Raw genomic sequence first — 22,885 nt, forward strand, 5'->3', positions numbered from 1 at the left:
AACATTGTATGAAATGGCAATAATAACGTTTAGCGGGTTGAGACAATGGAAGAATTCAAACACTGGACGACACAGTGCCAGGCCCGGGGAGGAGTGTTATTATCAGGCTGCCCTGGCCTCAGAGAGGGGAGGACAGGGGGAGACACCCAGGGCCACACGTCCCGAGATCAAAAGGCAGGGGGGAGAAGAAACTACCCAAACCCAAATTCTTTCCACCGACGTCTTTTATTAATGAATGCAAAATACAGTACTGAGACAGGGCATGCATCACAGACGACAGGAAAGCAAGCTACAGAACCCGGGGTCGGAGGGCCTCATCACATCTGAGGTAGAGCGAGGTGGTGCTGGGGAGCGGGACACTGGGGGACGAGCACCGGCCCCACTCGGGACTACGGACCACGGGGGAGCTGGGGGTGGTTGTCAGCCACACGGTGAGAACAGCGGAAAACGTTACACATCCCTCCACCCGTTCCAGTTCCCCTCTTTGTGGACAGAGCGTCAGGGTTCCCTTGTCACTGGCTGGCGGGGGGTCTCCGCAGGACACCGTCCTTCCCTCTGGGGGGCAGGCCCCACTCGCCCTCACCCGAAAATCAAGGAGCGTTGCGTCGAAAACGCCTAGGCTGCCATCCAGGGAGCTGGAGGCTGAGTGCGTTAAGAAAGACCCTTTTGCTCTATAAAAATAGTTGCACTTTATAAAAGGGGGGCTGCTCATCTCCGGTGGGGAAGGAGGTTGCTGTGTGAGAAACGGTCCACCGTGGCGGTGCGGGGGCGGACGAGACACGTGGGTGGGGTCCCCCCCCCCAGGCTCGACGGGGTCCTCATTTGCGGGGCCAGGAGGATGGGTATCGGGGAGGCGAGGCAGCGCCCCTCGGGACCCGGTGTGCGGGGTGGCCGCGGCCGAGGCCTGCACGTGGGTGCTCAGTTGAGCAGGGTCCCGTAGAGCTGGGCTTTCGTGAGGCTGTCCTTGCGGCTGAGCCCCGAGCCGCCAGTCCGAGGGAAGGCGGGCTGGGGGCTGAGGCGGGCGCCGGGGTGCATCTCTGGGGAGGCCTCCATGGAGCTGGGCTCCAGGGAATCCCTGGAGCTCCGGGGGCTGTGCTCGGGCTCGGGGCTGCCGCCCGCACCACACAGCTGCACCCCGAGCCTCTCCCGCTCCCCCTCGCTGGCCGCGTAGCTGGGCAGGGGCTCAGCCGAGCGGCCGGGGCTGAGGCTCAGGTCACCGGCCGCCCGGAGGTAGCGGGGCTCGGCCAGGTGGCCCTGGGAGAGGTCATCGCCCTCCGAGAAGCTGTCGGCCTTGTAGCTGGCATAGAGGGGGCTGGCGCGGCCCTCAGCCTTCTCGCCCGGGCCGCCTCCGGCCCCAAAGTAGCGGTCGCTGAAGCCGCTGGGCGAGGCGCGGCCGGGAGGGGGGGCGGCGGCGGCGGCGGCAGCGGCGGCAGCGGCGGCCGGGAAGGGGTAGGCGCCGATGTCCTCCACGCTCAGCGGCCGCCACTGGCCGCGCACGTCCTCTGCAGCCAGCCGGGCCGACCCCGGCTTGGCCCGCAGGTTCCACAGGTTGGGGGGCATCAGGGCGGGCTGGGGGCCGGGGGAGACCGGGAAGCGGTAGGGCTCGGTGGGGTACGGCGACACAGTCCTCGCGAAGCCCGGGGCCGCCTCGGCCTCGAGCGGGGCGGCCACTGTGGCCGCGGCCGAGGCGTAGCGTGGGCTGCTCCCGTAGGCCGCAGGCGGCTTGCGGCCGAAGAGCTCGTCGCGGCTGTTCAGGTAGATGGCCTGCTGCGAGGCGGTGAGCGTGCTGGCCTGGGCGTGCTCCTTCTCCTCCGATGTGGCGCTGAAGCTCGAGTAGGAGCTGGACGTGGGCAGTGAGGCCGCGTAGCCCGCGAAGGCCTCGTGCCGGTAGCCCGCGGGGTAGGCCGCTGCCGCGGCCTCCTCCTCCTCCTCGGCCGCGCTGTCAGTGGAATTCTGGGCCCGCAGGAAGCCCACGTCGGTCACGGGCCCGTCCACGCTGGGCCGCCGGTCCCGGCGCCGCTCCTCGGGGCAGTAGAGCGCTGTGTCGCTGCAGTAGATGTCCCCCTTGTAGGGGGGCCGGGGGCCCGGCTTCTCCAGCCTGTCGCGGAAGGCCAGGTCACGGGCTGAGGCATCCGACAGGTGGGAGGACAGGCTGCCGGGGTCTGGCTTCTCCAGCACCTTGGCGAGGACGCAGGGGGGGACGCTGTCAGCGTAGGCCGGGCGGCAGAGCGGGGAGGGCAGGCTGCAGCCTTGCTTCTCCACGTGCAGGCTCACGTGCTCCTGGAACTCTGAGGGCAGCTAGAATGGGACGCCGCGAGGAGGAGGAGGGGACGTTGGTCACGGTCAGCCCAGGAGGGGCAGCCGAGACTGACCGACCGGGGACCTGCCCAGGGCCTCTCGAATCCCACCAGCTGGAGCCGGCACCCGGGAGGCTCTAGTTCACAAGCTCCCGGGACGTGCCTGAGAACCCCTGGTCACCGCCACGCACCCCGGCCCACTCCAGTGGGGCACCGCAGAGCCTGGAGGCTGGAACCCGGGTCTGACTCGGGCCTCTCTCAGGCCTTCCCCTGAGGGGCTGACTTGCTCTCCCAGCCCCAGGGTCTCTGGGAGGGCACCCCCGGCCCGCTCATGTGGCCTGGGTGCTCCCAGACCAGACAGACTCAGAAACAGATGCGACAAAGACTGAGGGCCAGGCGCCCAGCGGTTCCCGCAGGAGCGCCTGGTGCCCTGCGGGGGACGGCCCGCTACTGTTTGATCTATCTTGTGAGTGTCTTAGGCGTGGCCCAGGCTCGGGGAGACGGAAGGTGGAAAGGCCTGGGTGAGAGGAGGGGCGGCCTGGCTGGGGTGGGAGCCCCGGGTCCGAGGCTGGGCCCTGTGGCCTCGGCCCAGTGACTCCCGGGTGAAGCCAGTTTCTTATCTCTGAAACGAGCACCGTCAGGAATTGTACCCAAACCAAACCACAGGGTTTTGGGGAGGCTCACACAGCGGGTGGGGGCCGGGAGCAGTCCCCGGAGGAAACGGGGGGAGTGTGCCGGCCGTCCGGGCTGGTGGGGGTGTGTGTATGGGGCGGTCCCTCCACCACGTACTCAGAGAGGCCAGGGCACGGCAGGATCGAGCAGGGCCGGGGGACTCGGGCACAGCCAGCCCCTTCGCTCTCAAGGGTGGGACCTGCGAGGAAGGAGCCCCGAGTGGTGGTGGGGGGCAGCGGTGGGCCTGGCCGGGGCGGGGCTCACGTTACCTCGGACACCTTATGGCCCCTGCCGTAGGTCTGGCTGCACTGCAGCAGCTGGGCCGCTAGATTGCAGTCCTTCCTATAGAGCTCCTAAAAGACAAGAGAAGCTGTTTTGCACAGGCTCACCCCTCGCCAAGGTCGCTGCCACCCTGACCGGTGCCCAGTGGCCAACGCGGAAACCGGCGGGCAGAGCCGGCTGTGCAGTGGGCAGCACGAGGACCCTCTCTGGGCCTCACACTCTCGCCTGCAGAACGGGGGCCCCTGCTCTGACCTGGAGCCGCTGGTGCGTGGAGGGCGCCCTCCCAGGCGGTCCCACCACTGACCCGGGTGGGAAGCTCCCACAGGGTGGGGGGCAGTGGGAGAAGAAGGGCCCTCAATGTGCCCTAAAGTCCCGGAGGCCCCAGGCATGGACACCAGGCCCGGTCTCCCTGCCCTCGGCCTCTGAGTCCCTCCCAAGGGAACGCAGTGGAGAGCGCCGGCAGCGGCGAGGGGCTACGAACGGGCCTGCCGCTCCCACGTCTCGGAGTGAGGCCTGGACACGGGCGTGGCTGCAGGGACGGGCAAGGGTCAGGGCGAGTGGGGGGCAGAGGGCCTGTGTGACCCCAGGTCCGGGCGGGGACCAGCTCAGCCTCTTGAGCTGAAAACAGATGCAAACAGTAGGAATCGAGGGGATTTGGTTTCATCTTTGGAAAATCTCTGTTGCATGTGCCTGCCGCTGGGCCTTGGTTCCCACTGCCGCCCAGGGACCCTCTGCAGCCAGGGCTCTGACGGGGTGGGGGGGGGTCTTGGGTCCACCGATGGGCCCTGAGGTCCATCTGCTCCCATAGTCTCAAGTCAACCAGGCCCAGGCGTCCTGCAGCTCAGGTGAGCTGCTGAAGGCGTGGGCACCCCTGCCGTCCCCCGACCCTGGTCCTGGAGGCTCCCGCCCCGCCACCTTCTGTACTGAGGCTGGTGCCCCGGCTTGGCCTGCACAGTGGAGGAAACCCGGGTCCCCCGCTCCTTCAATGCATCCCTGAAAGGGTATAGATGATTGAGAGCTGAGAACTGGGCTCCTGTGAGGCCCCAGACTGGCTGCCGCTGGCATCAGAGGGCTGCAAGCACTGTCTGGCCAGCCCAGACCTGCCACCAAGTTGTTAACAGTCTTCTGAGCGCCGCCCCTCATCTCTGAGCACTCTTCCGCCGTCTCCTACCTGTGGCATCTCCACCTGGCTGTCCAGGGCCCGGCTCCAGCCCCACGCCTGCCGCCCCCTCCCACGTCTCCCCGAGAAGGTCCCAGCCCAGGAGACGGCAGGTGGCTCTCTTCCTGCAGACTCTGACCCCTGCAGTCGGGCTGGACCCATTTTTTCTTCTCATAACCCACATCCCACATCAGTCAATCACTTTGGTTCCAGCTTCAAAATATAACCAGAATCCAAGCCCCCCCGCTTCCCACCTCCTGGCCGCCATCCTGGCCAAGCCACCATGGTCTTTCTCCCAGATTGCTGTCTCCTTGACCTTCCCACTCATGGCTTTGTCCTCTACGGTCTGTCCTCAGCAGAGAAGCCACCAGAACCCAGTAAGAGTAAGTTCAGTCAGGCCACCCCTCTGTTCAAGAACCTTCAATGGCTCCCTACTTCACTCAGAAAAACCCCCCAGATTCCTACAGGAGCCTATACAATGCAGTCTCCTGTTATCCTTCTGATCTCAGACCCTCGGCCTCTCCTCCCCACAAGAGCCCCCTCTGGTCTCTTTGCTGGTCTTCAAGTTACTCAGACCCACCTTTGCCGCTGTGGCTCTTTCTCCCTCCCCCGCTGTCCCATGGCCAGCTCCCTCATCGCTTTCAGGTCTCAGCTCCAGCAGCCTCTTCCAGAAGCACCCGACTGAGATTCCCTAACCCTGCAACTGGCAGCTCCCAGCACCATCCCCTGCTTTATTTTTCTCTGCCGCATTTAGCACTTCTAAGTCACTGCACAGTTGACATATCTATCCTGTTTACTGTCCGCCCTCCGCCCTCCCCTGCTCAGATGTAAACTCCACGTGGGCAGGGCACTTGCTTGCCTGTGTTGTTCACACGTATTCTCAGAGCCTCGGAGGGTCTGGCCCGGCGAGGAGCAGATGCTAATCAGTGAGCGTGTGCTCAGCTGACGGGTCTGTGGAGGGCAGCGGGGCCCTTCTCGCGGGACCCTGGAAATCGGGACCCACGGGTAGCCGCAGGACTCTGATGTCCACTGCGAGGGGCCCACGGCAGGAGTCCTGAGTGGCCACGCCCCAACCTTGGGGTCAGGAAGCCCTGCCTTGACCGGGACACCATGGCCCCATGCTCCCTATCTCAAGTCCCGTCTCCTTTCAGGGGAGGGTCTCGCGGGATGCAGTTTGTGAGGCAGCCCCCGTCCTTCCCCGACTGCCCAGGTACTCCGTGAGGTCCTGACCATCCCGTCTGTCCACCCGGCCCTGTGCCAGCCCCTCAGGGTCAGAAGGGCCCGACACTCACATTGTCCTCCGATAGCTTGTCGATGGTCACCTTGGCCTCCAGCAGGTGGCTGTTGAGGGCGACGATCTCGTGGCTAAGCGCTCGCTTCTCTTCCTCATAGTGCTGGCCCTGGAGGTGGGGGACGGCAGAAGAGGGAGGTGCTCAGCAGTCGGCCAAGGCCTGGGGCCTCCTGGGTCCTCCCTCGCAGCCGATAATGAGAAGGAGCTTGGAGGCCAAGGCACGCGAGGGTCAGAGCACAGAGCAGCCCATGTTCCAGTCCCGCTCTGCCAGGGGGGGGCCAGATAGCCTTGGGCAAGTCACTGCCCCTCTGAGCCTCAGTCTCTGCTCTGCACCGTGGGCACAGTGACAGGTGAGTGCTGGAGAGCACCCAGTCGGGGCAGAGACAGGTGGGACCGGCCCAACCCCGGGGAGCAGGGAGCGGGCGGGGTGGAAACGAGGCCTTTGGCCCAGCTCCTCACGGGCAAGGGCATGACCGCCAGGCCCGAGGTCCTCACCATGGTTCCAGAGCTGGGGGCCCAGGGCTGGGAGTGCTGGGGTGAGGGGGGGTGTGGCGTGCCCTCACCATGCGGTACAGCTTGTCCTCCAGCTCCTGGTTGATCCTTTGCAGCGCCATGTAGTTGCTCTGAATCCTGGAACGGAGGCCTTGAGGTCACTGCTGTACCAGGCCCGACCCTCCCTCGGCCCCTGCAGCCATACAGCCCGCTGAGGGCTGAACACAGGCCCCACCCCGCTCCAACTGCTCCTGCGCTAGAAAGCAGCTGATTGAAGCTAACTTGTTGCAACATTTCCTGGGCCAGGGCCGAGGACCCCTGTAGATGAGAAGGGAAGGCCTGTTGTTCACAAGGGACTCTGTCGGGTCCTCACTCAGAGCCGGTTAACTCACAGTTTACGCACAGTCCTCACAAGGCTGGCGAAAGGGTTTACGGTTCAATAGCAGGTGAGCAGGGGTCTAACCTTCAGACTGTGATGTGCTCTGGGGTGAGTGCTGGGGACACACAGTGAACAGGATGCGGTTCCCCCTGGAAGAGGCTGAGATGGAGGCCAGTGTTGGGTGGGAAGCCGTCGCCGCCACGCGGTGTGACGGTGGAAGGGGCAGCGTCCATCCTCTCGACAACCTATGTGTAGGGTTATTGCCCCTGTCTTGCGAGTGGGGAAACTGAGGCTGGAGGTGCTTAAGTAGTAAGGGACAAACAGCCTCACTGCAAATCCAATGCTCTATAAACATTTAAAACAAACCAAGCCAACAGCAAAGTCTGCGTTTTCTTTACATTCTTCCTACAAGAAGCCTGGAAAGTGTGTTAATATTTTTTAGAAGAATATCCGTCTTACACGTGCAGAACGATGTTTACAGAAGTTTTGTTTTTAAGGGAGCCATTGCTCAGGGTCCCGCACACCTAGCCTGCTGTCACTGGCTGCTGTGCTGCTCAAGGGAACCGTCTCTAAATACTGGTTCACCTCCAAGGCTGGACATCGTTTTCCGGTCAGAGACCCAGGCGACAGTGGCTGGGGTCTGGGTCTGGAGATGGCTGCTTCTGTGTCATGCTGCTGCCCCACCACATAAATACAAGAGAAGGAATGAGCAGGGGACGCAGAGGTGCCTGGGAAGAGCCTGTACCCGGCAGGAGCCAGCGCCAGTTCAGATCCTGGTTTGGCAGCTCTTGGCACAAAGCGCGACTCTGTCAGAGCCGCTTGCCCTCGCTGAGCCTTGGACTCCCCGTGTACGAATGGGGTCACCAGCTCGGGTGGGAGGCAGGGCTCTCCTAGCGGCAGGTCGCCGGCCCCGCGCCCCGCAGGCCCCGCCCCTCCCCGGCCCCGCCTCCTTACCTGCGCAGCTTCTCCGTGACCTTCTCCAGCTCCTCCTGCGCCCGGCGCAGCTCGATCTCCAGGTAGTGGCGGGTGGAGTCGAACTCGGTCTCGAGCTTCTCGAGCTTGTGCGTGGTGTAGGACAGCCGCTTGCGCAGCTCGCCCTTCTGCTCCTGCAGCGCGCTGCAACGACACGCGGCGGCGGGCCGGGCCGCGGCGCTGAGCTCCAGGCGCCGGTGGGTGCGCACGGGTGCGCCCGGCCGCACTAGCGCACGCGCACACGCACCACACGCACGCACACCGCCCCGCCCCCGCCCCGGGGCTCAGGGTCTCAGACCCTGAGCCAGTCTGGCACTGGCGGGCGGGGTGGGGGGCAAGTGCTTGGGGCGGCTTAAAGGACCCTGGTTTAAAGAGCGCCCATCGGCACCCAGTCTCTCGGTCTGGGAGCCGACCTCCAGATGGCACCGCTTACAGGGTCCCCCACTTTTGCTCCTCCACAGCGCTGGCTGGGGACGCTGAGGCCCAGAGGCAGTAGCGCCACACCCTAGACCAGGACTCTCTTCCCCAAATCGACTGTGTGGTCCCAGCAGGCTGTGTGACCTCTGGGCCAGGGAGAGGATGAGCCTGGATGCCGCACGCCCAGGCAGCATCCGCCACAGTGGCCAGCTGGCTGCGCAGAGCATCAGACACTCAGAAAACCACTGGCCTGCTCATGTCTCCCTTCCTCCAGGAAGCCTTCCAGAGCCAGGCTTGGCTCTTGAGGCTCCATTTTCCCCACAGACTGAGGGCTCCTCTGGGACCCCGGGCCGCTGAGTTCCCATGCTCAGGAAACAGAAACGGGATGATTCACCCTCTGAGCCATATGCCATCAATTCACATCAGCTACCGCTGGGCACAAGGCAGGAGGGACAGGTGTGGCCACACCCAGGGGACTGGCCGTGAACTCCACCAGGGCAGGGGCCACACCCTCCTGTCGGCAGCCACCCAGCTCCCAGAGAGCACCTAACCATGTGCTGACCTGAGGCACCTCTCCCTTGACTGGCTGAGCACGCAGAAGGGGCCAAGGGGGAAGGACTCACCTTTAACAGCCGGGAGGGCTGATTTCTGCAGGGAAGGGACAGCGGCCCGGCGGGTGAGGGGCACCAGGGGCGTTCTGCTGGCCGTTAGCCACGAGTGAGGCTAAGGTTCAAGCTGCCGTTCAGTGCCCTGGGTGTGCGCTTTGCTCTGTCACTCCCTGCACTTTTCCCCTGTCACCCCCTGCACTTTGCCCCCGTCACCCCCTACGCTACAGTCACAACGAAGCCCAGAATGGTGCAGCCTGAAGGTGAACTCCATGGTGTCACGGGGTGGGCAGGGGCCCTGCCATCACACAGACCTGGCTGCTGGTCCCCGCCATGCACCCCCCAATCCACCTGCGACTGTCCCCATCTTGCCCTGGGGACACAAAGCCCTGGCTTCAGAGAGGTGTCCAGGTCGGAGTAGGGGCCCAACTGGGCCAACTGTTTGCTGGAGGAAGCCCAACCCTCTTCAGGGGACCATTTGGAGCTAAGACCCTTTGGATGGTAACTTCTGGTGGGTTTGCTGTGGGCGAGCAGGAGGCTTCCTCCAGAGCCCGGGACAGAGTGAGCTTCAGTCTCGGGCCCTGTCTGTAAACCACACGTGTTACCATAGGCGCACACCCAGCGAACCCCGATTAAGCCTTCCTGGATTCCTGCCCAGGTCTACATTCTTAAAAGTAAATAAAAATAAAGAGTTGCCTATGTTTTGAGAACCTCAGAGAAGGGCGGGGTGGGTCCTCCCAAGAGTTGGTCCCCAAGGAAGATGCAGAGTGACAAGCAAGGAGGGAGACCAGTGGCAGAGTGCCCGCCCATGGCTGCCAAGCAGGCCCTGCCGCTTCCTCCAAGCAGCACGCCTGACTGACTCACCCCAAGCCCCCTGCAGCTACAGGTCCCAGACTGCCCCCGGCCCAGGCCTTTCTCCCCAGGGGGCTGGTGAGCTTCCTGGGGGCTCTCCCATGTCACCCAGGGCCCCCTGCACACACGGGATCAGGCGTGGGAGTGGAGCGGCGGCCCCTGAAGTCAGTCATCCTGCAGGGGCTGCAGGTCACCCACAGCCCTCGGTCACAGGGTACAGGCGGGGTCCGCACCCTCGGGAAGAGGTGAGAGCACCCGTGGGGCCACTTGAGCCCCCACCCTCCCCCACCTTGGTCACCCGCCTGCAGCCACAGCTCAGACCCTGCCGTCAAGACTGTCCACCCCACCCCTCACGTGACCCAGCCGTATCCCCCTACGATGCATCCACCCGTCACCCTCCTTCCTTCCTTTCCTGCCCTGTCCCGCCCTGTTCCCTGCGCCTCACAGCACGAATGAGAAAAACGTGGTCCCCGCCCCGCGGAGCTTATAGTCTCGAGGGGAGACAGACAATGAACAAGGGAACAGGTTCACCAACGAGGCAAGTGTAGGAGGAAAAATGACAGGGCTGTGGGGTGGGCTCCGAGCAGAGCCGGGACCCGCCAGACGGGCATCTGAGCTGTGACCTCCCGCTCACGCAGCAGCCAGCTTCATTGAGCCGGCCCACCCGAGCCTCAGTTTACCCTTGGCCTCCGGATGGCCTTCCAGACATGCTGGGCAGCTCTGTCCCACCACCCTTCAAGTACTGCTCTCACCTCCTGAGCCCCTCACACCCACCCACCCACCCCTCAGCCGCAGCCGGTCCAGCCCTGGGCTGGCACAGCCCCCAGCCCGCGCCTCCTCCTCGTCCCCCTGCCCGCTTGCTGGAGGCACCTGGGCCCCGGCCCTGGACACGCCTCCCTGGTCCCTCGGTCACAGCAGCGCCAACCCCGGTGCCCCACCACGCCTTCCCCACCTCTGCCACTCGAGCTCCGTCGCCCAGGCTGATCCTCAGGGCCCTGGCTTACATCTGCAGCGCCTCCCCGCACATCTCAGGCTGAAGGTCCTCTGTGCCCAGCCACACACGAACCCCTCCCGGGCCTCCATCTGCAGCCCCGACCTCTCTCTAGGGCTCTACTGCCCTCCATGTCCAGCGGCCCACCGGCCTCTCCTCCCAGAAGGCCTACAGGCACCTCACACCCAGTGTGCCAGTGCTGACTCTTCTCTGCCCCCTGTGCTCCCCACCCCCGGGAAGGTCACAGCTGCCATCCATCCCCAGTCAGACCCTGAGAGGCCGCGGTGACCCCTCTTGCCTGTGGCCACCCTTCCCAGCCCGTCACCAAGTCCTGGCAATCAGCTGCTCCAGAGCTTCGGACGTGCCCCTCCCCTGCCTGGTCCAGGGAGGGCCCTGGGCTGGGCACCCTGAGGTCTCTGGTCACCTGTGTGGTACCACCATCCTTTCCTGCCTTTCCCTCCCAGGGCATTTGCCCGAGCCCTGCCTGACCTCAGCCTCAGTCTCCACATCTGTAAAACGAGGATGTGTGCACCCACACACTGGAGCACCCGCCCTCAGGGAGCAGGGCTGTCACTGTGGTCCCTGCACTCCCCGGGTCATCAGAACCGCCAAGAGATGATGCCGGGGGCAGGCACCATGGGGGGAATGCTCAGTGCCTCTGCCTCCCCCCTGGTGTGGAGTTGGCTCAGGGGGCCCCTCAACAGATGCACAGGGAGGGCCTGGAAATCCCTCATGCCCCACCCTCCAGATCAGGGCCACCCTCCCGGCCAGGGGGCTCGGGAAGCCCTGCTCAGACTGCTGCCCGGGGGGGTCACCTTGCTTTGACCTGGGCCCTGGTGAATTGATCAGTATCTGGCCTAACCCGGCAGGGTGTGTGCAGGTGGGTGCGTGCTTCCTGGTTCCCTCCTTGCCCGCGGGAAGCAAGGCTTTCCCACCTCACAGGGAAGAAAGATGAGCTCCCTCGGTGCAGAGTGGGACCCCGCCTGCCTCCCACCAGGAGCCCCTCTGGCTGCTCAGCGGAGGCCTGAGCCCGAGGACCGAGCCCGGGGCTGGTCTGTGGGGACACTGGGGCCTTGCCTCCAAGACCGGATGGCCGGGAAGCAATGGCAAGGGTGTGCTGGTAGCCGACACCCTCCCCCTCTGGGCCTTCTCGGGGGGGTTGATGCAGATGCGGGACGGACGTCTGGGGACAGACGCAGAGACACCGAGGAGCCGGGGAGACAACAGGTGTGTTACCTGTCCCAGAGCGAGGGCGAGGACCTGGCCAGTCGGCCCTGCAGGACGCGGGGTTGCCCGAGGCACGAGGGCACCCAGGGGCTGCGCAGCCTGTGGGTGAAGAGGACAGAGCTGCTCAGAACGGGGACCGGGGGGCCACGCCGGGCCCGCCATGGGCACGCAGTCACAGAGAGATGGGGGACCGTCCCCCACCGGCAGGAGAGCTCCTTGTTGTCATCAGCATGGCGGCAGGGTAGGAGCGTAGGAGCCGGGGGGTAGGCGCTTGCCAGCCCTGGCTGCCTGAGTGCTTTGCTGGCACCGAGTCCCACCGGCGGCAGGGTCCCCACCCCAGGCCTGCATCCCCATCTCAGCCTCAGAGGGGAGTCATGGCGGGCAGGCTCCCCCCAGCTCCAGGTTTCTGTCCGGCTACTGCTCCTTCCTTGCAGGACCCGTGGGTCAGAGAGCCTGGGAGGCAAGGAGGATGGAGGGAGTGTGACCCCCGACCTCTGCTGACGGACACCAGTGGGGTATTCTGGAGGCTGTGGGACCTAGTGGATGTTAGGGGTCCAGGACAGGACCCACTTCACCCCTCCTGGGACCCCTTCTCACTCACCCTGCCTGTGGCCTGTCTGGGCTGGGCGGGGGGTGGGACAGAGGTGGGTGGATGACCCACCCCAGCCCCATGGTGCCACCCTGCTTGGGGGCAACGGGATGTACATCAGAGCTTTAGGCGCGAGTCGGCTTGGTCGCCCCCTTCCTGTAGTCTCTCCAGGGAGGGCTCCCGGTGGCCTGGCTGGCCCCGGAGCCAGAGCAGAAATCTGATGAGAGGACGCTGCCCCAGACATCAGGCGTCCAGACAAGGCTTAGAGACACGGGCAAGTGTATGTGTTAGGAGAAAGGGCAGCACAATCCCATTTCCAGAATAACTGCGTACAGACGGCCACACAAGATAACGGAGGGGAAGGAATGTTAATGTTGTTTTGGGTGGGTGGTGGGATTCTGGGCCATTAAAAAATTTTCTTTTATATTTTTCTGGATTTGTCATATTTCCTACAGTGAGGATGAAAAATCCTCACTGGCGGTCCAGTGGTTAAGACTCCGCGATTCCATTGCAGGGGTCGCGGGTTTGATCCCTGGTCAGCGAACTAAGATCAAAAAAAAAAAAAAAAAACAGAAAAAAAAATTTACTAAGGATGAAATTTTGCCCCTCCCCCCAGAAAAGGTTGAAAGTGTTGATTTGATAGGCTGGGGGGTGGGGCGGGTAGGGAAGCTCTCAGCCTGGGCCGTGAGCTGCACATCGATCACCACTTCCGTAAGCCCCCATCTGCTCATCTGTGAAATGGGCTGCCCTTGGCCCTGGCCTCCTGGGCTGATCTTCTGCAGGCCGGGCTGGGGGAAGGGTGGGGGGAGAGGCAGCGGTTTGATCTCCATTTGAACTGGACTTTGGAATTCCAGGCCCAGGGTTCACTCTTGGCCAGTGACCCCAATGCTGCTGAGTGAACGGAGAGGAGGGGCAGGACTGGCCGGTTCCCGTGGGAGCAGCCAGAGACCCAGTCCCCCCTCGGTGGCTCGGCTGAGGCCAGCAATCCCTGGGGGAGGCCCCACTCCAGAAGGCCCTTCCTCGGGGGACTCCTGCCAGGTGAGTTCTCAGAAGAGTAGAAGGGAGGCTGGGACCCTGGCAATCAGGCCCAGGGAAGGGGCGGGGCTTGCCTGGAAGCACAGAGAACGGGGGTGCGGGGGGGGGGGCGGTGCGGGGCATGGCTGTGACTTGACCCAGACCCTGCCGCTGGTCACACACAAGGCATTTATCCCTGACAACTGCTCTTGTTCTGACGCAAATTCTCATTTCCAGCCTGTGGCATGGGGAGCGCCTCTTCCTAGAGGTGAGAAAACTAGGGCCCAGAGAGGTTAAGCAAGATCACACAGCAAGTCTGGGATGCGGCTGAAATCCCCCGATGCCTGTGATGCTGTGCTGGGCCCGGGGAGGAAGGACACGTGAGCTGTGGGGTCCGGGGGCCACCCTTCCCTGCTCCGCGGTGTGAACAAGGTTCCTGGGGGCAGAGGTGCTCCCTGGTGGGCTGTGGTGATGGGGCGGGGTGGGGCTGAAGGAGTGTCCGCCCTCCGGCTCCCGGGTACCAGGAGCCGGTCCCTGCGGTACCCCCATGGCACTGCCTGTCTCCGCACCCACTCTCCGCACTCAGGCTCCAGCCCCCAGTCATGCTCCAGTGACACCAAATTGCTTGTCATTCTTCACGTGCTGCAGGCAGCTTCTCACCTTGGTGATTGTCCCTGTGTCCCCTCTGCCAGGATGGCACTCACTCCTTCCCGCTCAGGTTAACTCCTCCCCACCCAGGGCTTGCTGGTGGGACCCTGACACCCATCCCGCCCCGGCCTGCCCGCCAGGGAGCATCACTGGGGCTGAGCCCCTTCCTGCTCATCTCTGAGCGCCCGGCGCCCGGTCTCCTGTTCCTTGCTGGCCCCCAGTCCGGTCTCCGCCATCCACCAGACGGCAGGTCACGAAACCCAGCCAGACCACTCCCGCCTCTGGGCAAAATTCCCCAAGATTCCTCCCCCAAGTCCCCGTCCCCTCAGACCCCCACGGCCCCCACCTCGCCCTGTGCTGGCTCCCTTCCCGCACGCTGGCTCCAGGCTGTGCCCGAGTTACCCTGAGCCCCTTCCTTTCCACCTCAGGGCCTTTGTCCTCGCCGTCCTCTCGGCCAGGTACCTTCCCTCTCAGGCCCCTGCCGCCAGGGACAGCCTTCCCTCCTCCACTCTCTCTCATTCCTGCGGGGACAACGACCTGGGGACCTGCCTGCCCTCCCCTGGGACCACCTCCCTCCTTCACCTACTCGTCCCAGTGCTCCGTGCTGTGCCCACGTGGAGCCAGTGACCAGCAACACGTGTTGCGTGAACGGCTGCAGAAACATCTGCAGGAGAGAAGCCGATCTTCTCTCCGGGGCTGCAAGGTCCGGTGCATTTTTATATCCCCGGGGCCTACTCTGGGGTTGGATAAATGGGTGGGGGTGAGCCCCCCAAGTCCTCCTTGCTCCCCTGAGGCGCTGGTGAGGATCAGAGCACCCGACCCCTCCCCCACTGGCCTCTCACCCTCCCGCAGGGGCCGACACCCTGGAACTCATGGCACAGGGACTCGTGCCGGCTCCCAGTGTCAAGGACAATGCCCGGCGGAGGCAGACACCATAGAACCACCCTCAGAGCTACCGCTGATGGGCCACCTTGGCCAAGGTGACTCCAGCCCTGGGAGAAGGTCTTTGCCCCCAGAGCTGCTCAGACCCAGCTGGTCCTCTCCCAGGTGGGCCTCCAGTGGGCACCTTGGGACCACCGCATCAGACTCTTGGGATGCCCTGCGTGGGCCTGGGGCCGGGTCCCTGCAGAAGAGCCTCTGTCCCTGCCCCATGCTGGCATCATCTCTGAGTCTCCCTGTAGAAGGTCTGGTGCCACGATCCTTCCACAAAAGGAGCCAGAGACAACCCGTGCAGGGTCTCAGAGCCCCCTCGTCCCTGCCGAGGCCCCCCGTGCCCTGGCGTGTGCCCCCGTGCTTGGTGGCCACCACTTTTCTGTGTCTCAGAACAAACAGTCTTTCTCTATTCCCCTTGAACTTGATCACTGCCGCACTGATTCCATCCTGTGTCCCCACTGGGAACCTACTCAGGACATGTCTCGAGGGGCAGGTGGGCATGAATGGTTAACCAACACCCGCAGCACCTGCCGAGGGCCTGCCCTGCCCCAGGTGCCCACACATACCTACTCATCTAGTCTCAGGCCACCCTGTGAGGGAGGTGTGCACCACACCCATATGGCAGATGAGTAAACTGAGGTTCACGGCGATGACGTCACACAGCCTTCCTGGGGTTCAACACTGGGCCAGCTGTTCCTCCCCTCACGTTGAGATGCCAGATTTTAGTGCAAATCGCAGCCCTTTAGACTCTCCCTTGAACTGTCTCCCACACATCATCCTGCTTCCTGGTGGGCCATGAGCTTCTCCTTGGAGGAAAACGGTTCTGGGCATCTGGCTGGCACTGGTCTGTGGCTCAGACACGCCTGCCCAGCCCCTGGGCAGCCCCTCGGCTGACTCTGCAGCAGTTTCACCAGCAACACCACGTGCATGGAGAAGGGGACTCTGGACACGCCAGGCCATTGTGCAACAGCGTGCAGGTGCGTGCATGGGTGTGCATGTGTACTGGGGGAGGGGACTGTCACAGGGCTGGCCTGGGGGCCCACAGCCAGGAGGGGTCACCCGCTCAAGCCAGACAGGGGGTGATCTCAAACTCTACGCCTGCTCAGGCCCTGCTCTCTCCTGGTTTGCTGGCCGAGGTCGTCCAGTGAAACCAGTCCCTCTTCCCTCCTCGTGGCCCGGTGACATGGCCTCTCCGCTGCTCTCCTGCCCAGGGACAGGAGCAGGAGACGGGAGACGCCGCAGGGAACATTTCATCTCGCCTCCGCCTCATCTTATCAGGCGGCTGCAGCCCTGCTCCCACCGCCCCCCTCCCCCAACCCCCATCAAGGCAGAACCACGTGCTGGGAGCTGGCAGCACTGCAGCCTGTGAGCCCTCAGTGGGTGGGTGGACCCAGGGGTGCTCGGGGCCAGGACAAAGCAGAGCAACCGGGGCAAGTGGGTGGAGCAGCTGCAGAGTCACCGCTGGGCCTTTGCACATGCTGCCCCTTCTGCTCAGAACATCCCCTCCCCTGTTCTTTAGTTCACTCTATTTACCTCCTCCAAGAAGCCCTCCCTGACCTCCCAAACCCCACTCTGGTTAGGGCCAGCTCTCCATAGACTCGGCGCCTGCACCTGTACAGACGGCAGGAAGTCACACGGCCGAGCTGACAGGCCTCCCTTTCTGCTCATCCGGCAGACTGACCCGGGAACCTTACCACATCCCCTGTTCCGTTCCTTCACTTTCTCCTCTCTGTTCAACCTCCCAACGCCTCCTCCTGCACCGCCACTCACAGCTGATGACCTCGCTTCCTCTTCCATGGGAAAAAAGAAGCCACCCCAAGGGAACTTCCGCAGATGCCACCGCCAGGTCTCCCCACCTACCAGCATCTGCCCGCCTGTGACTATAGACAACCCGCCAGGCAGCCCCTCCGCCCACTCCAGGCGCGGCTCCAGCTACTCTCCCCTCGCTCCCAGACCACCAATTTTCCCCTCTTTTCTGGATCATTGTCTCCGGCACAAGAACATGCAGGTACGCTTGCCATATTGAGAACAACCCTCTGCTGACCCTCCAGGACCTGTCCTCAATCTCTGCTCCAACAAACATTGCCTGTCCTTGCACCCATCCTGCCAGGACCGATACCCAACCTGGCTCGTGTCCCCTCCACGCTGCCGAACCAGCTCTTGCCGGTCCCTCATCTCAGTGCTCACGTGACCTGAGCCCTCAGCGGCCAACGGCACGGTCGACCCCTCCCTCCTCCTGCAAACACCATCCTCACTTGGCCGTCCTTCTCAGCCTCCTCTGCGGGTGGCCCTCCTCTCCCAGACCTCCTAACCAGCAGGACCCAGGAACAGTGCCTCCAATCTCTCTCCTTCCCTGGGTACACTCACCCCATGGTGACCCCAGCCACAAATACCATCGCTCCACTGAGGGCCCCCAAATTTGTGTCTCCCCGACTCCAGGTGTGCATACCCTCTGCTGCCTCCATCTCTGCTTGGATATCTCGCAGGCGGCACAGACCTGCAGGGCCCACTGTATTCCACTCCGCTCGACCTCCCCAAATCCACAGCCTTCCCTCCCCAGTCCCTGCCCCGCCCCGCCCCGCCCCAGCAAGACCAGCGCTCCCCAATCCCTGCCCCGCCCTGCCCCGCCCCAGCAAGGCCGGCGCTCTCCAATCCCTGCCCCGACCCAGCAGGGCCAGCGCTCCTCCCCGAGCCTGGAGGCACCCTTGACTCTTTTTCTCTTTCCAGCGCCGCCCGCCACCCTGAGTCCGACTTCTCTTGCGCGGGATTGCTGCACAGCCTCCTAACCGGCTCCTGCCCTCACCTGCTCTCAGCCAGAGGGGTCCTGTTGAAGGCTAAGTCCAATCCACCCCCCCTCTCCACAGCTCCTACATCGCTAGGGTCAAGCCCAATGTGTTCACGCTGATCACCTGATGGCAGGTGGCCTTCCCATTGCCCCCTGGACCTCACCTTCCAGCCGCATTCAGCATGGCCTTGCCTCAGGGCCTTTGCACCTGCTGTTCTTCTGCCTGGATCTGTCTCCCAGATACCCCACGGCTGCCCCTCTCCTCCTTCACTCAACATTCAAACGCAACTTTCTTGGCGAGGCCTTTCCTACGCTCTGCAGGCATCCTCTCTCCCCGTTTCCCTGCCGGGCCTGTGTGTCCCTGGCCTCACCCCCTGGAGTGGCAGCTCCCCGGGACAGGGATTTCTGTCTGCCTCGTTCCCTGCTGGGTCCTCAGACCCTGCAGCAGAGCCTGGCTACCAGGAGGGCCCAATAAACATTCGCTGAATGAATGAAAAACACAGAGTGAATGCATTTTACACATGAGCAACCTGAGGCTCAGAGGGAGAAAGCGCCACCCCGGGCCAACAGGCTGCAGGTCTCCTGACGAGCAACCCGAATTCCCCTCGCAGCTTCCAGGGCTTTGGGCTGTTCCTTGCCTCTGAGGTCAGGGGCTTTAGGGGTTTGGTTTTGTTTGTCTGGCTCTGCCAGAAGAAGTTGCTCTCTGATTTCTCTAAGGGCTGAGCCCCCTGAAATGATCATGAGAGGGTGAACTTTGAATTTCAGGTCAATAATGAGTGTTCAGTGTTAAGTATGTGCAAAACACGGCATGGAAGTACTTACACTAAATAAGCATCCAGCTGTTTATTGAAATCGGGGAGCCCGATAAAGTAGAGGATGCCCAGTGACATTTATTTAAATTCATTTAAATTTCACTGGCCATTCTGTACTTTATCTGGCAGCCTGACTACAGAGACAGAGGTGACCCCATGGAGGAGGGCCTCCAGCACCGGCAGGAGAGGTCATCCCGTGCCCGTCATGAAGAAGGCCAGCTATCTGTGCGGGAAACACAGCTTGGGCAAAGGCCGGGAGACGAGTGTGGCCAGAGCCCAGGCCTGGGTCAGCTGGCAGGAGGCCGAGCGCGCCTGGCCCCGAGTGCGGGCCAAGTGTCCGGTCCCCTTGCTCGGGGCGCCGGGAGCCCCTGGGGAGCTCCACAGCGGAAAGGACTGGCGACAGGCTCCGGCCTGGGGCTGTCCCTCCGGTGGGTGAGTCGGGACAGGGAGTCCTAAGGAGGCTGCCTCAGGAGAGATAGGGCCAGCCACACAGCAGGCCCCAGGAAGCCCCCAAGGCCCCCTTTCTGGCTGTGTTGGGGCTCCTGGGGCACCCCTGCCTGGCCTCGTCTTTCCCAGCACCCAGCCCAGCACTGCTGCTTATCTACTCTTCTTTTCTTCCCCCCTATACTGGGGGGGCCTGGAGGGCGGGACTGTGCACACTTTGGCCCTGGACCCCTCCCCTGCCCCGAGGCCACACCTGCTCTCTGCCCAGAATCCGTGCTCAGGGGGCGTCCGCGGGGAGGACAGGTGGGTGGTGTGGTCCTACCGCTGGTGAGGAGCTCCCCGCCGGGCTCCCAGATGAACCTCCCAGCGCCTGCCACGCTGCCCTGGAGCCCAGGTGAGAAGAGGCTGCCGTTCCACACTCTGATGGTCGGGTTCATTACTGGCCACCACGGAACCCACGCTGGATTCACTAATTTGACCACCCCACCACAGACATGGGCACGCATTAATTGGATCGGCGGTGGGGCCTGTTTTCCGGAATTCTGGGGATCATAAAGGTAATCAGGGCTGTGGGAGGCTTGTTGATGACCCCGGAGCACAGGGCATAGGGTGGCCTGCCCCATCCCAGCACTCTCTGCGTGCCCCTGGGCCCCTCTGGGACGCCTTTGGTCCCTGGTCCCTCTGCCCTCACCGCCCCACCTACCCCGCACCTCTCCACACCCACAGGAGACAGTCCTGGGGGCCAAACTGAGTCTGGAAGAAAAGAACTGGCGTTATGATGATAGATTTTAGCAGCAGCAGGTGGTTGCAAGGCACTGGGGCCGAGGAAGGAGGCTGCTTTTCTGGGCCTCAGTTTCCCCATCAGTAACCAAAGCCCAAAGGACACCTGTGACCATCACCTCCTCTGGAAGCTTCCCCCGAGATCACCCCCATTCAATCATTCAATCACCCAGTGAGACCTACTGCGTGCCCTTGACAGTCCCCTCGTTGAATCCTCACCCAAGGCCTGGCAGGGAGGGGGGATGCTACCCATTGTACAGATGAAGGAACTGTGGCCTGGAGGGCCAGGGCCTTTGTCAAGGGCACCCGGCTAGTGAGCATGGGAGCCAGGATAGAACCCTCCCCAGGGCAGCCCCTCCGGCCAGGACACAGGACACAGAGGCGCAACCCCCTGCCCTGGCAGGGCACCCCCATGCTGTCTGCCACGAGGGCTGAAGATCCCAGGATACCTGCTCCCGGGCACCCATCCCACAGACATCTCGTGCATCCCCACCTGCCCCATCTCCATCCTTCCCATGTCAGGTAGCGGCAGCTCCATCGCTCAAGAGAGACACCCAGGCCTTGTCCTTGACACCGGCGCCCTGATGGGCAACGCCTCCAGAGCCTCAGTGGGCCTGTCGAGGGATGCAGGCGATGCGGCAGCTCTCAGGCCGTCATGAAGGTAGAGTGAGAGCGTGCAGGAGGGGGCCAGAGATCTCCAACAGTCAGGGCTGGCTTTCTGCCCGTGGTTAATGGGGGTGAGGCAGAACGCTGAGAAACAGGTACACGGCTCATCCTTGCTCTGAAATACTCAGCCACCCCCGGGACTGGTGATGTGCTCTCTCTGGGAAAAATGCAGTCTGGGGGGGCAGCAGAGCCGGCCCGCTGCCCCCCCCCGACTCTGAAATGCTCTCGCAGTCCTAACTCAGTCTAGGTCTGCAGGTCACAGCCCGACACCCCCCCTCGCCAGGTGGTCCTCTCCTTCACGATGGGAATAATGCCATCTGCCCAATGGTTGGGGAAACAGGGCCTGGGAACAAATGAGACCATGTGAGAGGGGGGCATGCAGTTAACAGGGAGAAGCGGCCCACACAGTGCCAGCCATGTGCCCAGCTTCACGTTCACGAGTTCATTCTCAAAACAACCTTCTAAGTTAGGTGCTATTATTACGATCTGCATTTTAGAGATGCAGAAACTGAGAATCAGAGAGGTTCAGAAACTTGCCCAGGTCCACACAGCCAGTAAGTGGCAGGTCTGGGATTCAAATCCAGGTAAGTCCACCTTCTTAACCACATACTTCATCAGGGAGCCTTTGCAGAGGAGTGGGACTCAGATGGGCTGTGAGGACAGGAGACTTTGAAGGGCAGGGCAGAAGAAGGTAAGAGAGAACAGTCCATGTGGAGGGTCCCTTTATAATGCCCTGACTCCCAAAGGGAGAAATCAAAGTGAGGCAGTCATTCACAGCTTAGTGAGAATTAGCCCATAAGACTTCCTCCACTAGAATCATGTTTAGAAGTGAGGCAGAGCCGGGAGGAGCAGCTGGGTCCAGGGCTCAGGTGGCCACACAGAGGGGCGCTGGGTGCCACACAAGAGCTTTGGGTTTTCTGAAGGGTCAGTGGGGGCCCGGAGGCCTCGGAGGTGCATCCTCACTCTGGACTTCAGGAAGGGTGCTGGTGTGGCCCTCAGGAGGGAACACTGGAAGGGGCCAGTGGGCTGCAAATTTTGGGTCAAACACAGAGAGGCCTCCTCCCACTGGGCAGTGTCCAGCTGCTCTGGGAGGCTGTGGCTGTCCTGACCCCGGAGACCTAGACAAGCCCCTTTCCGCCTCTGGCCTCTGTTTCCCCAAACCCCTTCGGCTCCGTGATCCCTCCTGGCTGGCGGGGGCAGGAGGCCGAGAGCCCGAGAAGGGCAGAGCTCAGCCGCCAGGTGAGGAAGAGCATCCCCCCTGCCCGCGGGCCTTTGCCCACGTCGGACGCCCTGCCGGGAATGCCCTCGCCCCACTCCTCCTCATCTCTGTCCAAGCATCTCCCTCTCAGGAAGGCTCCCCTACATGCTGCTGAGGCCAGATCCCTCCAGTGGAGGCTCTCACACCTCCGAGGGCCTCTCACGGGGTGATTTTTTTTAAAACCCACTACTCCCTGAGGGGGTGGGGGGCAAAAGTGTCCCCAACACTCCCCTTCCTGGGGGGCAGAGTGGAGGGCCCCCTCTCGGGCATCATGAAGCATGGGGAATAGCTATTCCCCATCCCCCTTCCGCACTGTGCACCACACTTTGGTCTCATTCCAGAGCGTTTACTGAGCACCTACTATGTGACAGCTCTAAGTGCTGGGGATCAGCAGTCAGTTGCTGTTCTTTGGGGGGGGAGACGGATGTAAATAAGATAAATAAATAAGACAAACTGAGAGTCAGGTGGGGACGAGGGAGATGGAAAATCAAGGCAGGGAGGAGGAGGAGGAGGATGGGGGAGGGGCTATAATTGTAAATGGAATGAGTGGTCAGGAGCCCCACCCTGACCAGGGATGACATTTGAGAAAGATGTGAAAGGAGGAGAGGCAGGGAGTCACGTGGATAGCTGGGGAAGAACATTCCAGGCAGAAGGAAAGGCGCCTGCAAAGGCCCTGGGGCAGGAGCCTGTCTGATGGACTTGAGGAGCGGCATCGAGGCCTGGTGGCTAGAGGGGGTGGGCAGGGAGAGCCTCTGGAAATGAGGCCAGTGCGAGTTGGCATCTCTGGGGCGACCTCCAGGGCATCAGCCTGGCACTTGGCATAGTGTCTCGGCACAGTGAGTGGCATCTGGTATAGGCGGCACTGCAACACGCGTGGGTGACACGAATGAATCAAGAGTATGGGCCTGAGCGTTTGACGTCTGTGTGAAAAAAAGCACACAGAAAACCCACAAAACCCAAAAAACAAAAAAAAGCCAAAAATCAAAAAACCCCCAAACCCCCACAAAAGCCAAAAAAAAAAACACAAAAAAGCAAACAAAAAAACCCCAAATTAAAAAACCCACAAAACCCAAAAAGCAAAAAAAACCCCAAAACAAGAAAAACCGAAAAAATTTAAAAAACAAAACAGCAAAAAATTTAAAAAACAAAAACAAAAAAACACAAAACAAACCCCCAAAACAAAAAAACCCAAAAAACAAAATAACCCCCAAACTCTCACAAAACCCCAAAAAACGCAAAAAAATACCTAAACAAAAAAACCAAAAATTTAAAAAAACCACAAAACCAAAAACCCGCAAAACCAGAAAAGACAAAAAAATT

At 62.3% G+C, this 22,885-nt stretch overlaps 1 protein-coding gene across 4 annotated transcripts in view; it reads right to left on the reverse strand.

The window, feature by feature from the left end:
* Positions 1–232: 232 nt before the first annotated feature.
* BEGAIN (brain enriched guanylate kinase associated) overlaps positions 233–22,885 on the reverse strand; it is a 44,470-nt gene continuing 21,817 nt past the window's right edge. For 2 of the 4 annotated variants that reach the window (XM_057544731.1, XM_057544733.1), the window contains 5 exons: positions 7,527–7,688; positions 6,265–6,331; positions 5,703–5,810; positions 3,239–3,322; positions 233–2,298 (listed from right to left, as the gene is read on the reverse strand). In XM_057544731.1, the coding sequence (XP_057400714.1) occupies positions 919–2,298; positions 3,239–3,322; positions 5,703–5,810; positions 6,265–6,331; positions 7,527–7,688 (1,801 nt within the window). In that variant the 3' untranslated portion in view covers positions 233–918. Of the gene's footprint in view, positions 2,299–3,238; positions 3,323–5,702; positions 5,811–6,264; positions 6,332–6,656; positions 6,727–7,526; positions 7,689–11,645; positions 11,736–22,885 lie in introns of those variants that run through there. The other 2 variants (XM_057544730.1, XM_057544732.1) reach the window with 2 other exon arrangements.

This window comes from Balaenoptera acutorostrata, chromosome 3, assembly GCF_949987535.1.
Source record: "Balaenoptera acutorostrata chromosome 3, mBalAcu1.1, whole genome shotgun sequence".
In the NCBI taxonomy this organism is placed as follows: domain Eukaryota; kingdom Metazoa; phylum Chordata; class Mammalia; order Artiodactyla; family Balaenopteridae; genus Balaenoptera; species Balaenoptera acutorostrata.